This window comes from Amblyomma maculatum, chromosome 1, assembly GCF_055883805.1.
Source record: "Amblyomma maculatum isolate TAMU_Amacu chromosome 1, ASM5588380v1, whole genome shotgun sequence".
Taxonomy (NCBI): Eukaryota; Metazoa; Arthropoda; class Arachnida; order Ixodida; family Ixodidae; genus Amblyomma; species Amblyomma maculatum.
In genome coordinates this window covers 285,508,901-285,525,738 of record NC_139344.1, presented here as the reverse complement: position 1 = coordinate 285,525,738, position 16,838 = coordinate 285,508,901, and the positions used below count along the sequence as shown (strand labels likewise).

General features: G+C 45.8%; 1 protein-coding gene across 2 annotated transcripts in view; it reads left to right on the top strand.

Annotated features, from left to right (window-relative positions):
• The window catches only part of dsd (attractin-like protein dsd), a 153,137-nt gene that overhangs the window by 32,844 nt on the left and 103,455 nt on the right, over nt 1-16,838 (top strand). For both annotated transcript variants that reach the window (XM_084591538.1, XM_084591539.1), the window contains 3 exons: nt 1,709-1,796; nt 3,952-4,016; nt 5,265-5,411. In XM_084591538.1, coding sequence (XP_084447664.1) covers nt 1,709-1,796; nt 3,952-4,016; nt 5,265-5,411 — 300 coding nt within the window. The remainder of the gene's footprint in view (nt 1-1,708; nt 1,797-3,951; nt 4,017-5,264; nt 5,412-16,838) is intronic.

Here is a 16,838-nt window from a genome sequence, read left to right as displayed (position 1 = left end):
GCTTAGAGAGTTTTAGTACTGCGTAGTGAGCGCTACATATGCACAGCCCACATATTTTGCGAAACGCTACGGCATGGTCGCGTACATGCCGCAGAAAGAATTTTAATAGGGCAGAAGCGCATACGTACGCAGGGGTCCGAGAGCTAACGCAGCAAGCGCAGTGGCCTGTGTAGTGCCATCTCGCAGCCATCCAAAAACTGAAATTTCCAGTGCAGGAACTCCGGCTTTTTTGTTTTTCCGACAAGCGACAGATGAACCCATGCTGCAAAGGTACTGCTTTTGGTGGTCATTGTTGCAGAGAATGGGGATATAATGAATAACTTTGACCGAATAGGGACATTACCCCTTGCAAACGTAGTTGAAAGCAAAAATTAACAATACAACCCCGTGCAAAACTTAAATTCGAAGATGCAAACCGTTGGGCCGAGAGAAACGATATCATGTCAAAGCAGTTTTCGGAGTTCACAGTGCACCTCTGATGTCATTATTCAGTGCAAAAAGTAACTATGAACCTCAGAGAACACACTTCGAAACTATACGAAGTCTCATTAGAGAGGCGGAGTATATTTAAAATGCCATGAAACATATGCCGTAAAAGTCGGGAGCGTGGCCCATATAAACATATGCAAAGAAAACTTACCAAATTAATTTTCTGGTTTAGGCCAGCACCAGTGAACACGGCAGATAATTAAAAGTTAGTGAATGTTTTGAGAAAAGAAAAGTATGAAAAAATATGCTACGGCTTTTTTGGAGCCAAACAATACTTAATTCGCGCCTCGATGAATCTGCATTGTAAAGGCCTACATACTCCTGAAATCTACTGTCCGGTCTTCCGAGAGCTTCAACGTTCCCTCTTAATTGCGGCCGCTCAAATGATACAAGTTTTTAATCTGAAGGTAGTCATCGCTCGGCACGAAAAAGGAACCGTGCACAGCAGCAGACGACCAACTGTCCGTCTGCTAGAGCAACACGCAGACGGTTCAGCAAACGCACACTGAGGTAGGGATTTCTGCGTATGCAAGCAACGTATACGCAGTACGCAAGAATCATGCTGCATATGACGCATGCGCAGTAAGCAGCACGCAGGCCGCCTACGTACGCAATGGTTCTGCGTATGCTTACGTACCCAGTACTAAAGCTCTCTATTTTCATAGCAACGCTGCTTTCATGCGAAAAAGCAGGCAATCAGTGGTTGTCATGCGGTGAAGCCAGTCGGTGGCTCCTGCGTGGCCTGCTTTGGCTGTAGCTTAATTTCAATGCATTTATAGCCTGTTGGAAACAGAATTACATCTCTGATTGTGTATCCTCAATGCAGAAGTGGGCCTAGCGGCATCCAGCAGGCGGTGTGCGGCCAGTATGCTAGCAATGTGGCAGGCAGTGCGCTGCAGGAACGCTAGCATGTGTGCACCGTATTCACGCATCTGGGTTACAGACACGCTTATCTGTTGCCATGTTTTGTGTATTGAATTATCTGTATGAACAATTTCGCAATGCCCTTCGAGTTAGATATATGCGGGATCGATAGCATTATGTTCATTATTTGTTAACAGCTTGATGAGCACATGAACTTGTTTATTCATGACATATGCCCACATGCATTCACTTGCATCTTTGTGAACAGGAGAGGTAGAGAAAGTAGCATAATAGTCACGGTACAGGGGTGTCTGGCTTTTGCAATGTCTTGTTTCCTCCATTTCCCTCTCTGTAGAGTGTGACTCATGGCAGACGTTGTCTGTGCCTTCATCATCCTACCTCCAGCTAGAGCGTTTTGGTCACTCTGCTGTGGTTTACAACGAGTGAGTGATTGCATTGTCTGTAACTCACTTGCAAAGGTTTTTGTTAGGGAAGTGTGAATATTCGAAATTTCGAGTATGTATCGAATATGTTTTTTGTTTTGTTAATTGATTCTTATTCGAAAAGTTGATATCGGAATTTCCAAATATTCTAAAATTACCGAATGCACAGAAAATTTTACCACAGATTTACCACAGATCCCCTGCATTGCTTGCTTCACCGCAATGCTTGACCGCGTGGGATGTGTAGTGAAGCATCCTCAAAAAGTGATGGGGCCATTTTGTGAAGAGCGGCCTTTCCTTTTGTGAAGAGGGCCTGAGGGCCTTCCTGACAGTATGCGCAAAGTAAAGCACTTGACGAAACTGTGACAAAATCTCACTTCGTTGGCATCTGAAATGATGACACCTATTGTACAGGTGTTAATCAAATAAAATTACTGTGATGCGAATGGTTTTGAACAGTTTTTTCAGGCCTATTTGAAAATTCTAGCTTTCAAATAATTGGGACATTTTTTCTGGTACCTTGAAAGGCCAAATTAACAAGTTTGCTGTATTCAGCAAAGATATGACAGCTCCACCTAGTTTTATGATACAGGTCTTCCTGCAGAAAAAGGGGTGTAGAAATCCTGTACAATATTTATACGGTTTTTTTGTAGGGTATCTGCCTGTATGCAATTCTAGTTTACCTTTATTTACAAATAAAAAATAAGATGGAGAGTGTTTGCTGTTTTTAAAGTCATAATATTTTTTTTGCACTGATCAGATACTTCATATTCGAAGGCTTATTTTTTTTCCCATATTCGTTTTCGATTCGTATTAGAAAATTTCAGTATTCACACACCCCTAGTTTTTGTTCAAAATGCTGTGCTTGTTCATGCTGAAGGTGGCATGCTTAAGTATTGGCATTCCCTTTCAAATTCCTAAAGGGGTGGAGGGTACTCTGTAATGCTTATTCTTATTCTTTGATTGAAGGCATTGACCTAAATATTGAATTTCTATTCTTTTGGTTAATAATTAAACCAGCATGCAGTGAACTCGCTTAAATTAGAACTCGTTTTGTTCCGTCAAAATGTACTTCTTTGAAGATAGGCTGTTTGTTTGCTACGTGCCATTTTGTTATGAGGCTGTTAGGGCCTTAATGTCCACTTTGCATCGCCACTCCTTCTGCATCATACTTAGCAGGAATTGGTGGATTGTAGTAGCATGTCATGTGATTAACACTCTTAACTGGCATTATGCAGTGTTCATGTGCCTGCGCAGCATTCATGGCACTTTGCTGACATTGCAGGCTGCCATAATGCCTCAGCAAATTGATTGCATCAAGTTTTTAATGGCTTCTGTTCAGATGGCAGCACAAGGCTTGCTGTCGTTGCCCTCATCATATATTTCCTAGCATGCCAACATAGACCTTTGAGTCATTTCTGTCACAGGGCATCCCCATATCTGACATAACTTTCCGACCACTCACATTCTCAAGATCCACTGCAGTGGCTATGGTGTCTCTGCTGAGCCCAAAGTCATGGGGCCAGATCCTTGCTCTGACGGCCACATTTTAGCCGAAACGAATTTGGAACCCTTCACTGTAGCATCTCTTATAGCTCAACACAGCTTCAGAGTAATAAAAACAACATATTGGGCTGCACCGTTCAATGGTAATGCAAACTGCAGCTCTCTGAAGGGTGTTCACTTCACCTCACAGATTTAATTATACGCGTTTTATTTAGTATTCATGAATATAGTGGCTTCAGATATGCTCTTTGTTTTTCACACTGGTAACATTGTTTGTAACATTGTAAAATTGCACAAGGCAAATTTATAGGAATAATGATTGTGGCAGAGTCTTGTTCAGTGTGGCCAAATTTATATGGATTAATGCCTGGATAAACCAGTGTACATAATGGCAATGTAAACAGCATAGTGTGTATGGTAATGTTTCTTTAAACGATAGATATAGTGGTTTAAGTATTCTTTCACTTCCCCTTTTAGAACTGAGAGAAGGCGTACTAATCAGCTGTAACATTGGCTTGTATAGTAACAAAATTTTGTCTCGAGTACCGATACATTTCCACTGTATATAAAAGTGTACAAAGAGTGACAGAAAAAAATTGGCCCTGGGCTACCTACTTCTTGCCCTGTTTTATTTCTTCTTTTCCTGCAGGTCAATGTACATTTTTGGTGGATTTAATGGCCAAATGCTGACCGGTATCGTCAAATTTACACCAGGTATGTTATTAAGGGAACTCTCTAATTTTTATGTGAGCTTGACATCTTTAAGTGGGATGCGGGGCTAAAATCACAAATTTGACCAAAAAAAAAAAAAAGACATGTTTCTAAATTTTTGCTGTTTTGGATTGTGCAGGAAACACCTCGCCAAGTTTGGTTGTCATCTGTGTCGTAGAAAGATTAAGCTATTTCTTTTACGAGATTGGGTGTGCTCACCACTGAAAGCACGTATCGATGCTGATTTCAAGATGCAGCCCCATGGCGGGCAATAAACTGAATGCGGAGTGTATCCCCAAGTTAGAAGGCTTACATTTTTGTGCTCTCTAGCCAAAAAGGACTTGCTGTTGGGAGAATAGCAGACAGCTAAAAAGAAAAACAAAGTAAAGCAAATTTTGGGCAGGGGCAACAGCAAATTAGCTGGTAAACCAAAATGGAAGCTTGGACTAACTAAAACGCAGCACGTAACCTTTGAACGCTGTTTTTGCACCACTGGGAGCCTGTGTAACCAAAGTGCTCAACAAGCTGGAGGTAGAATACGGAGCCTAGACAAAGAGGCATGCCCAGCAAGTAACCAAGGGAAGCATTTCAGGAGCAGAGACAAGGGCTCTAGACAGCTATAAAGCTGCAGAAAAAAAAAAGGTGACTTGGAGCAGTCACCACAGAGCAATGTCATATTGAAAAGGACAGACCAATGTATGCATCAGGCCACTTTGATTTATTAATTTATGCCCTAAATTTGAATAGCATGTTCTGCAATCTTTGAAATACAATAGCACTTTTTGCAAGTGCACAACCAGGAAAACTACCATTTTCAAGCTCTTTCACCAAAGGCTGTTTTTAATGTGGTTTCTGGACTAAAATTTTGTTGCAAACGAGATAAGGTGCTTTTTGCATTCGTAAGTATTCTCTCAAATGTGTGAAATTTAATTAGATATTTTTTTAAATGTCATAAACAACCTGCAATCGGCCTTATCCTGCACAACGAACCACCTAGAAGTTATCTAAGCATGAAAGGTTAGCACACCTTCATGATTTTTAAAATGATAGTTTTCCTAAACTAACACACTTAATTTCTCATTATGACAGCTGCAACTCTTTTTGGATTTCTGTTATGGTGATGAAACTTATAATGCATTCTAATAAGACAAAGATAAGCCTTTCCTGAAAATTTTGTTCAAATCGAGTTCAAAAGTGGACCCTTTAGCCCCCCCTTAAACTTGTTTAATATGTCATGAGTGGATTTTGCAGGGTCATGTCGGAGCTTTTCCACCCCTGAGAAGTGCATTACATCAGCAACTGGCATTAAGTGCGCTTGGAATCCGGACAAGAAAGCTTGCCAGGCATTTCACCTCTTCAATGCTACCAAGGGAATCCACACATGTCCTCGAAAATCTGGTTAGTGTTATTTGTTAGCTGACTTAAACCTGACTTATCCCCTTTTTAACCGGAACTCGTTTACTGATTCACACTGTATGCAGTACTGAATCCTTTGTGCCAGGAAAGTGCAGAAAGCTTGCTGGTCTATCTTTCCTTCAGTGAGCATATTTTGCATAGTTTCATAATAAAAGAGCATTTACTCATTAACATCCCCCCCAAGTCAAGCCATACGGCTACACTTGTTTCCAGTTTTACAGGCAATGGCTTTTATGTCAGTTAACTTTTTTAAGAAAAACTATGACTGAAACCACCGTTAGCAGGCTATCGTAGGAATGAATATGGGCAGGAAGATGTTAGGTTGTTTAGAGGGTGGGCATACTCCATGCAACCTTCTTCAGTGGAGTGAGGTGGCCATGGTGTTATGTCTCCAAAGTGATAACTGTGTTAGTGCAGCTTTCTAGTATTCCTGGCGTCTTTGATTGTGTGGGTCCATTATGGGGAAGCGTGGACCAGTACTGCACTATTTGCCCTTTGAGTTCCCAGAGTGATGCACCCACAAGGAGGGAGCACTTTCAGCCGCCCGTTTGAAATAGAAGTGGTAATTGCAAGCACAAGGTTAAAGGGAGAGAGAGATAGGACAGTGCAGTGACTTTGGCATGCCACTGGTAGTCATGAGCAAGCCCGTGAAGGGTAGTGCCGCACACCCTTTGAATTGACATCTAGTAGTAGACACAATGCGAGGATGATAAAAAAACTTCTCCCAAGTTACAACAGATGGCAGAACCACCCTCGCGAATAGTTGAACAAAGAATATCATGTGGAGGGGGGGGGCTCACACATCTTTTACAAGCAGAGAGCACACTGCTAGCGTTGAGCGGCCGCGCCCTCCCGGGAAGGAGGGGCCGGTGCAGTTTTTTCGCAATTCACTACCTTCACTTCAACTGACAAACTTAGGAGGGAGATGATACAAGCTATACGAGCTTCTAGAAATACATATACACAGATGATGGCACGCTAACTTTACATTCTGGCATGCATTTTTTAATGGGGAGTGGATTACACATAGGTAACTTTATCAATGACACTCCAGTTAGCCAATTGGTGTGAATCTGAGCACCTGCCTTTATTGCACGATGAATATGATATATAGGTGTGGTTGTTGGAATTTGTATGCTCAACTGCTTAGCTCTTTTTGTTGTCATGGCAACCTTGATTTGTGGAACTTCAAGTGGTGTCCTGTAACATGTCTTTTGGGGGCAAGAACATGTTGGCAGTTGCTCTGCCTGTGTTGCATATTCTAAACAATATATAGCTCCCACTGCAGCTCCAGGACAGGGACTTCAAAAGAATTCGAAGAGTTGTCTTACTCCTTGGACCTTCTGGGAATGCAGCATGGGTGATGCTGTCCAGTGGCTCATACTGCTTTCTCGGACTGCCTAGAAATTTCTCGCGCTCAGCAGAAAAATGCGAGCAGACTACGCACTCTGTGCACCACCTATAGGCAGCGTGCAAAACGATGGCCACGCTACTGGTGGTGTAGTTGATCAGTACATCCGGGGGTTAAGCCGGCCACGTCATCTGCTAGCTGTGTGTTGCTATGCAACTGCCGCGTCGTGAGTTCATTTCCTTGTGGCATTTGCATCATTTCATAAACAGCGTCCGCTGCCAATACACTTTGACACAAACTACGGGGCGTGTTCAGCAATAGTTTTTCCTTGGGTAAATGTTCGAAGGCTCTAAAAAAAACACACTGGAGATTGTGTTTACTCATCCCAGCTCGACAAGCAATACGACCGAGAGTGTACTGTTTGAGTTCGCTCTGCGCTAACAAGCCGCTTGTTGTTCCTGTCTTATATTTTGATATGAAAGCACTTGGAACAATGTTGTCACGTGAATGTGGCAATGTCATGATCACAGATAAACACACAGGCGTAGAAGTACTGAAATTAACTGTTTATTGGGCTCACTTGTGCCCTTAAAATAACTGAACAACTCGGTGGCGGTGGTAGCAGAAAACATGCCCGCTGGTCGTCGAATTACGAAAGCTCGTTGCACCCGTCAACGTTCAACTTAAAGGCTGCAAAAAAAAACATCTAGATAAAGCCGCAAACAGTGACTAGCACAACCTCGAACATTGCAGAAAACACACGCGAGTGGCCGGAATCTTCAAGACACATCACGACGCATCTTGCGCAACGGGAAACTGATAAGCGGTGTTTCGCGACAACGAACTTGAGCTAACAAAGAATGCAGAAACTATCTGCGCGCTGGAATCACAGTGATAAGGCAGCATGCCGGTGGCTGTCAAAAAAGAACAAGTAAAATACTTGAATAGTGCGCGGCATTACCCCCATTAAAAGTTCATCGCCTCGATGCTTACAAATTAAACACAGAGAGGTAACCAAAATACTAAAAATTAAAAGAACTAAGGCTTTAGCGCACGTGATAAGGTTTCAGGCACACAACATGGACGACTTCTGGGCGCGCCCGGCCCCGCTGCGATGTGGTTTTGCCGTCGGGGATGACCTCGTAGTTAAGCTGTCCGATGCATCGAAGGACTGTGTATGGGCCGAAGTACCACCGCAAGAGCTATTCACTCAGCCCGCGGCTGCGTATTGGCATCCAAACCACCCACACTTGGTCTCTCAGGCTGTACTCTGCGTCGCGTCGTCGCAAGTTGTATCGTCGGGCGTCTGTGCGTTGCTGGTCTTTAATGCGCAGCCAGGTGAGTCGTAGGGTTTCCTCTGCACGCTGAAGATAGGCAGCGACATCCAGGTTTTCCTCATTGGTTACGAGCGGAAGCATTGCGTCGAGTATCATTGTGGGCTCCTTGCCGTACACAGGGCTGAACGGGGTCGACCTGCTTGTCTCCTGGACGGCGGTGTTATAAGCGAAGATGACTTAGGGTAGAATGGCGTCCCATGTCTTGTGTTCGGCATCGACGTACATTGCAATCATGTCTGCGATCGTTTTGTTGAGACGCTCCATTAGTCCTTTGGTCTGAGGATGGTACGCAGTTTTTCGTCGGTGGCTTGTATGGTTGTATTCCAGGGTCGCTTGTCAGCTCTGCCGTAAATACCGTTCCCTTGTTTGTGATGAGCACTTCTGTGACGCCGTGTCGCAGAAGAATTTGTTTGACAAAAAACTTGGCGACTTCTGCCGCGGTACCATTGGGTAGTGCTTTTGCTTCGGCGTAGCGGGTAACATAGTCAGTGGCCACGATGATCCAGTTGTCACCCGTAGATGAAGATGGAAAGGGGCCAAGGAGATCCATCCCAATTCGTTGAAAGGCAGGGTTGTGGGCGGTATCGGATTCAGTAGTCCAGCTGGTCTGATCGGTGGCATTTTGTGTCGCTGGCACTCACGGCACATTTTCACGTAATGGGCAACATCGGCAGGCAGTCGCAGCCAGTAGTACTTCTCTTGGATTCGATGCAACGTGCGCGCAATCCCTAGATGCCCTGCGGTTGGCTCATCGTGCAACGCATGAAGAATTTTCTGCCTGAGGCTTTTAGGCACCGCAAGAAGCTGTGCGGTCTTGTTGGAAGCAAAGTTTTCTTTTACGAGGACGTCATTGCTTAAGCCGAATGACGACAACTCACGCCTAAACACGGCAAGAGGGGAAGCGGTCTTGCCTTCCAAGTTTCAGCTGAGGATCTGATCGCTGCTGTTGTGCAAAACCGCTTACCGGTCCTAAAAAGGCGTAGTCATCGTCTTTCGGGGGAGCGTCGACGGGAGTGTGGGATAAACAGTCTGCGTTGGAATGCTTGCGGCCCGACTTATGGACTACGGTCATGTCAAATTCTTGAAGTCGTAAGCTCCATTGGGCAAGGCGGCTGGAGGGGTCTTTCAAATTAGCTATCCAGCAGGGCGCAGGGTGATCGCTTGCCACCTTGAATGGTTGACCATATAGGTATGGACGGAACTTTCAAGTGGCCCAGACGATTGCGAGGCACTCTTTCTCGGTCGTCAAGTAATTGACTTCGGCTTTTGAGAGGGACCTGCTAGTGTAGGCGATTACATTCTCCTCTCCGGCACTCTTCTGAATGAGAGCGGCGCCTACACCAACACTGCTCGCGTCGGTACGAATTTCGGTCTCGGCATTTTCATCAAAGTGGCCAAGGACAAGAGGGGACTGTAGGCGGTGCTTAAGTTTGTCGAAGGCTTCTCCTTGTGGTGCTTCCCATTTAAAAGGTACGTCAGCCTTTGTAAGCTACATCAACGGTTCGGCGATGCACGAAAAGTTTTGACAAATCGTCGATAGTAAGCGCACAGCCCAAGGAATCTACACGCAGCTGTCTTGTCAGCAGGCAGTGGAAACTGTGCGATCGCAGCTGTTTTCTCCGGATCTGGGCAAATGCCATCATTGCTAACGATGTGACCTAGGAACTGCAGTTCCTCGTAGGTGAAGGGGCATTTCTCTGGTTTTAATGTTAGTCCCGATACCTTGATGGCGTCCAGCACTGTCTGCAGCCGTTTCAGGTGGTCTTCAAAGTTTGACGAAAAGATGGCGACGTTCAAGTATACCAAACAAATTTGCCACTTCACGCCAGCCAAGATAGTGTTCATTACTCATTGGAATGTAGTTGGCGTGGACCTGTTAGCCAAATGGCATTACCTTGAATTCGAAGAGGCCATCTGGTGTTATGAATGCTGTCTTGTGTTATGAACGCTGTCTTCTCTCGGTCTCTTTCATCGACCTCAATTTGCCTGCTCTTCAAGTCCATGGACAAGAAATACCTAGCATTGCAGAGACTGTCTAGAGTGTCATCAATGCGAGGCAGCGGGTAGACATCTTTTGTTACATTGTTCAAGCGGCGGTAATTGACGCAGAAGCTAACTGTGCCGTCTTTCTTCTTCACTAAGATGACTGGTGCTGCCCAGGGGCTCTTAGATGGCTAAATGACGTCATGAAGCATTTCGTCGACTTGCTCACAAATGGCTTGGCGTTCTCGCGGCGATACACACTAGGAGATTTGACGAAGAGGGCGGGCGTGTTTGCTTGTGATAATGCGGTGCTTTGCCACATAGTCTGTCGAACCTTTGATGCTGAAGAAAAGCGCTTGTTGTAGCTTTCAAGAAGACCGCGAATCCAGTCATGCCTGTCTCGCGGTAGTGCTGTGTTGATATCGAACGTGGGCGGCTTGTATAGGTTAGGTGTATCGTCTTCGGGTTGGCCGGGAAGGGCAAAGAAATCTCGACTGTCCGATAGCTCTTCAAGGAAAGCGATCGTCGTGCCTTTGTTAAGATGCCGGTATTCTTCTGTGAAGTTCGTCACCAGCACTTGAGCCTGTCCTCCTCTGATATGGGCGACACCTCTTGCGATTCAGAGTCCTCTTTCCAAAAGCAGCTGGGTGCTTTCCTTGATGACGCCTTTGGCGGGTTCGATGTCTGTGTGGCCCACGCAGGCAACGACACTTGATTAGGGCGGCACGGTCAAGTCTCTGTCAAGGATGTTTAGAGCGATGTGGTGTGTCATCGCAGAGGGTATGGCATTGTCCGTTGAAAGCTTGAGGAGTTTTGAGCGAAGGTCTATGATCGCCCAATGCTCATTGAGAAAATCCATACCTAGAAGAACGTCTCACGAGCAGTTGTGTAGGACCACGAAGCTTGTAGGATAAGTACAGTAGACTCCCTTTAAGACGAACTCCAAGGGACCATGAAAATTGTTCGCCTTATCAGAAGTTCGTCTAATCAGAAGTGCTTCCAAAAATGATGTTTGAGCATGCAGAGTGTGTCCAAATACCTCGTATATGAGAACAAATGAATAAAATGGCCTTTCAGGAAAATAAACTGCGATACAAGCATTTATTGGACTAATGATTGTCTACTACACGTTGCAGTAGTAAGGCATCAAGCATTGTTGACTGTTACCCAGTCTGTTATTTTTTTTTGTGTCTGTCATGAAAATCGACGGCCTGCTACAAAAGCAGACATCTCGCTTAACTTTTGAAGATACCCTTCAGTGCCCTCACACTTCAAAAAACTGCACTAAAGTGTCTAGGCAGGCATCAGCTGCATCACAGGTAACTAGTGCAGATTCAGGCATAACATTCAAGCTGTCATCTTCAGCAGCAGTTTCCGATGGTAGGTCAAGCACTTCTTCAATCAGAGTGTCCAGTGTGTCAGCCCTACACGTTTCCACACTTTCGTCAATGCTGACATACGCACTGATGTCAATGAACACACCCTTACTGCTCAGCGCAGAAACAATGCTTCTATCCTCCAAGTTCGCAGTGTGGTCCTCATTCGTAGTATCGCAGTCATTCTGCACTGAGCAATCACTAAGCGCCACAAATCCTGCATGGCGGAAGGCGTTGGCAGTAGTGGCTTGAGTAACCTGCTCCCAGGCGCTCGTCAGTAAGTGGACAGCACTTAACAGGTTAACTGTGTACTCCTTACTGCTCTCCATGCAAATCAGCATCCTTTGCAGCAGAGAGCGACGATAGTGCCTCTTCAAGCTACTTATTACTCCCTAGTCCATAGGCTGCAGCTTCGCCGTTGTATTCGCTGGCAGAAACTCAGTCGGATGGCAAGAAGTCCGGCGACGTGGCCGTGTCCGGGACTGTTGACAACAATAGTAGCAACACGGTGAACACGGCGCGCACGAAAACAAACAGCGCACACCACGAGGTGACAGCGTACAGCCTGGTAGAAAATTGCGGGACACGACGCGCACACCCGCCACGAACAATGGATCTGTGCACTGCGTAGTAGGCGTCGTTGGCGGTCAGCAAAGGCGCGGAGCTTGGTAGCACTGGCATGACGACACTATCACGTGATCACCATTGGGAAACGTCATTGGCTGCTTTTTCTTCTCACCATTTTTTTTCCCGCGTTTCGCTAGTTTTGCTGGCCAGGCCGCGCATGCTCTTTTTCGTCCTTGCCCGAGGTCGTACCAAGACAGCCGGCACAACGCGAAACGCGAACCTACTTCTACTGCGGGGACAAAAGGAGTGAGCGGGGGAACGGTGGGAGAGGACGAGCAGCGGCACTCTTCCGCCTTCGTAGAATCGCATTTCCAACGCCGATGTGACGCCGACGTGCTTGGGTCTGCGTGCATTGGCGGCACGGATGGTCGTGGCACTGAAAAGCTTTTTTTTTTTTTCTTTCCGCTGAAGCGCTGCTCGGACGGTCGAGTAAGCTGCGCGGGTGGGGTGCGGCCGGCCGTGAAAATTCATCTTAACCGATTAGCGATAGCAAAGTGTTCATCTTAAGCGGATTTTTTTTTGCATTGACTCTATGGAGAACCAAACAAACGACCTCTACTGTTCATCTTAAAAGAGGGTTCATCTTAAGCGAGTTCGTCTTAACGGGAGTCTACTGTACGTCCATTTACTGTCACTCTTGCGGTGCATATCCCAGACGGCGTAATAAGGTTACCACCAGCGGTGCGGATTAGCGGGCCATCAAAAATGGTCGTCACTTTCTTGAGCTGGGCGGCGAACGCTCCACTGATGACGGAATAGTCAGCTCCGATATCTACTAGGGTGTTGACTGTGCGACGGTCGACAGCAACTTCAAGGTTGCTTGTTCGCGTCCTCGCATTGCACGTGGGCCTTAGTGTCCGATCTCGGCTCTGTCGTTTATTGAGGTCACAATCAGGGCACGCCGTTGTGTTGGCGGTGTTGGCTTGCACTCTGGTTGTGTTGTCGTACGTAGCGGCGGTGTCACTTTATAGCCTGTGCGCGTGATCGTCGTGATAGTGTTCATAGGATGTGTCGTCGTAAAAGTGGTGCCATCGTCGCCGGAGGATCTTCGGTTTTTCGCCGTTGAGCAGCCTTACCTGCAGAGGATGCTCCGTTTAGTTTCCCCTACGGGGGCTAGGGGACCTTCCTTGCACGTAACCGCGGCCCAGCGACGCAAACCGGGTGTTGTACGGCGATGGGAAGCGGTATCGACGGCTTGGTGGCTCTGCCCTGCGCAAGTAATGTTCGATTTCTTGTGGTCGTTCGCCAGGACAGGGTCATGGGGCGTCGATAATGAAGCCGGGCAGGCCGATGCATCTGTAAGGGCAGTGGCTTAAAATGTGGCCGGCCTCACCGCAATGAAAGCATAGTGGGCGGTTATTGGAAGTCTTCCAGGCATCTCATTTCCTGGGGCTTTGGCATTGGTCGTAGGGTTGGTGGCCGGGGCCCCAGGGGCAGCGTTCGGAAACAGGGTGGAAGCAACGGGAGCTTGGCATCGCACGTCATGGAGGGCGAGCTATGTAGCGCGCCGGCGTAGCTCACTGCTGGTGGTTGCTCAGGAGCGGCAGTCTGGGTTCGCATTGTACCAAAGGCCTGCTGTACCTCAGCGCGGATGATGTCCGTAAGGCGCTACTTGAGGCTGTTAAGGTCGTGGTAGCAGTCGGTGAAGCTCTTCACGGACAACTTCGTGTATAAGGTCCCAAAGAATGTCTCCGCTCGTTGATGCACTGCTGTACTGGCTTGCACAGGCTAGTAGTGGTCAATCATAGTGGCGCATTCGATCTCCATGGTGGACGCTTCCCTTTGGCGGATTTCTCACAAGTCCTGCGAAAAGCGACTCTTTAACACCTCGTATCAAAAATCTCACCTTCTCCCCTTCGGTCATGTTAAGGTCGGCACGGCGAAAAGGCGCTTCATCTCCTCAACGTAAGCCAGGACAGGCTCATTTGGGAGTTGAAGTCTTGAATAAGGCCGTCAAAAACTCGTTTTGAAAATCTCCCAATCTTTCAAAGCTGCCTCGTGATTTTCGAGTCGTATACAGGCAGATCCTTCAAGAGAAAAGTAGACTTGCCTTAGCTTCGCTTCGTCGTTCCAGGCGTTGAACATTGCCACACGTTCGAACAGGCCAAGCCAGTCTTCTGCATCCATGTCCGGTCATCCTTGGAAGCTAGGGGGTTCATGGGTTGGACGAAAACCAAGGGTGCTTTCTGCTCGACGGGCCCCATCTTCGGGGTACGTCACGGTGTCGGGATTCAGCACCTCCACCAGATGTCACGTGGCGGTGACAAGGCCATGTTCACAAATGAACAGACAGGTGTAGAAGCACTGAAATTAACTCTTTATTGGGCTGTCTTGCGCCCTCGAAATAACTGCACAACTCGATGGTGGCGATTCCAGTGAACGGGCTCGCTGATTGTAGAATTACGAATGCCCGTCGCACCCATCAAGGTTCAATTTAAAGGCAGCTAGGAAACATCTTGATAAAGTTGCAAACGGTGACTAGCACAGCCTCAAACATTGCAGAAAACACACGTGAGTGGCCGGAATCGTTGATACACATCTCGACGCATCTCTCGCGACAAGAAACTGATAAAGCGGCGTCTCGCGACAATGAGCGTGAACAAAGAATGCAGAAACTATCCGCGCGCTGGAGTCACAGTGATAAGGTCGCATGCCGGCAGCTTTGAAAAAGAACAAATAAAAGATTTGAGTGGTTTCCGGCAGTATCGACGCGTCATCGTGAATTTTCTGACTATCTCTACTATTCGCGTTTAGGTACAGGAAAGAAAATATGTTGGTTACTGCGTAAACATGTAATAGTTCACTTACATAAGGCAGTGCATCATATTTTTGTGCCGATTAATTTTTTTTAGTCATTTCATAGGTCTTGATTGCAAAGTAAAGACTGACACCAAATTCTGTAAAGTCTGACACCAAATTGAGGTCTGACTGGAGAGTGTCAGTATCGTTAACGTTATTTATTTCCCGAAATATTACACAATCGTCAGCAAAAAGGTGAATGTTAGAGGATATGGCAGAAGGAAGGTCATTAATATAGATTAAGAATAGGAGGGGTCCAAGGAACACCAGATAGCACGTTAGTAATCGGTGAATTAGTGTCATTAGCATGTACAAATTGCCAATGGTTAAGAAGGAAAGATTTAATCCAGTCGAAGACGTTAGGATTGAAATTAAGATGGCTCAATTTATGTAGCAGCAATTTATGACATACCTTATCAAAAGCTTTGGAAAAATAAAAAAAAATGCAGTCAGCAAATGATGAGTTGTCAAGTATGCGGTATAGCTTATCAGTAAAGGCCAGTAATTGAGTTTCACATAAGTATGTTTGACGAAAACCATGTTGCGCAGGTGTGAAAAATGGCTTCTCATCGAGAAAGGTAACGACATGTTTGAAAATGATATGTTCTAGTAATTTGCAGCATGTGCTTGTGAGCGAAATGGGACGAAAGTTTTGAGGGGAGTGCTTACCACCGGACTTGTGAATTGGAACCACCTTCCCAATTTTCCAGTCGTTAGGAAGGCTTGCTGTGTCGAGTGACTGTTGAAAAAGTTTGGTTAGTATAACTGAACTATAAGCACAAGTATTTTTTAGGAATTTAGCGCTAATCGCATCGAAGCCAGGTGAAGAATCATTTTTTAAAGAGTCAATTAATTTGGCTATGCCAGGTGGATCGATTGTTATAGGTGATATTGTTGGGAACCTGTGGTGCTGTATGTAAGGCAAATTAACGCTTGAAGGGGAGGAAAAGCTTTCAACGAATGTGTCATTCAGCACGGAAGCACAAAGATTACTGGAGATAAGTTTAGCGGAGGCACCTTGTAGTCTAATTAATGGGTCATTCGCCAGGTGTATAACGCGCCAGAATTTCTTAACACTCGTTTTCAATATAGTTGGTAATGTGGTAGACAAAAAGTTATTTTTTGTTAGTTTAATCGCGTTGACGTAAGCGTCGGAAGCCAATAAGCAGTGTTTATTTATTTATTTTTAAAATCCTGCAGGCCATACAAATGCATGGTCCAAGAAGGAGGGGCATCCGTGAAAAACATTAAAACACATACAATAAGGCTGTACAGACAAATCACATACAAGTCAAAACTCCATTACGAGCGAAGTGCAGTCAATACAACAATTTACCACACTCCAACTTTTTGACAATATCGCTGGCTGCGAAAATGTGCAAGTTCAAAGAAATCTACTCAGTGATAGTTCTAGGGAAATAACTAAGTTTAAAGATGTTTGTTCTTGCAAAAATTGGAGCCAAGGAGTGAGGGTGTGTGTGGTAAGTCTTTCTGGTACAATGTGGTTCTACGCGGTATCTCTAAATACTTTTGGGCTTATACAACTAAGTGCAGTAGCTTTACGAAGCGTAGAAGTCATTGGATGTTGCGAGCGGTCGTTTTATTGTGTTTTACCTATTTCCAACTGTACATGCTATGAAACGTGTCATCACCACGATCCAATCCATCGTCATGGCTAATCCCGTGGAGGATGCTCTAAATCTGAGGCGCTTAATTGAGCATTGCCTTTAAGAGCAGAACACGATTACGTTGTCAGGCCCTGTTTGCATCACGCGTTCAGTAGGTTTACCTTTGCTCAGCTTGAAGCAATGAGCCTTCCTGACATATGAGCAGAGTGTCTGTCTCGCAATATGAGAGTACTGTGTTCAGCTTCCACCCCTACGCAAGGTTACCAAGCCTTCAGTTTTCATTTCTGCTCAGTTATTTTCGTTTGTTA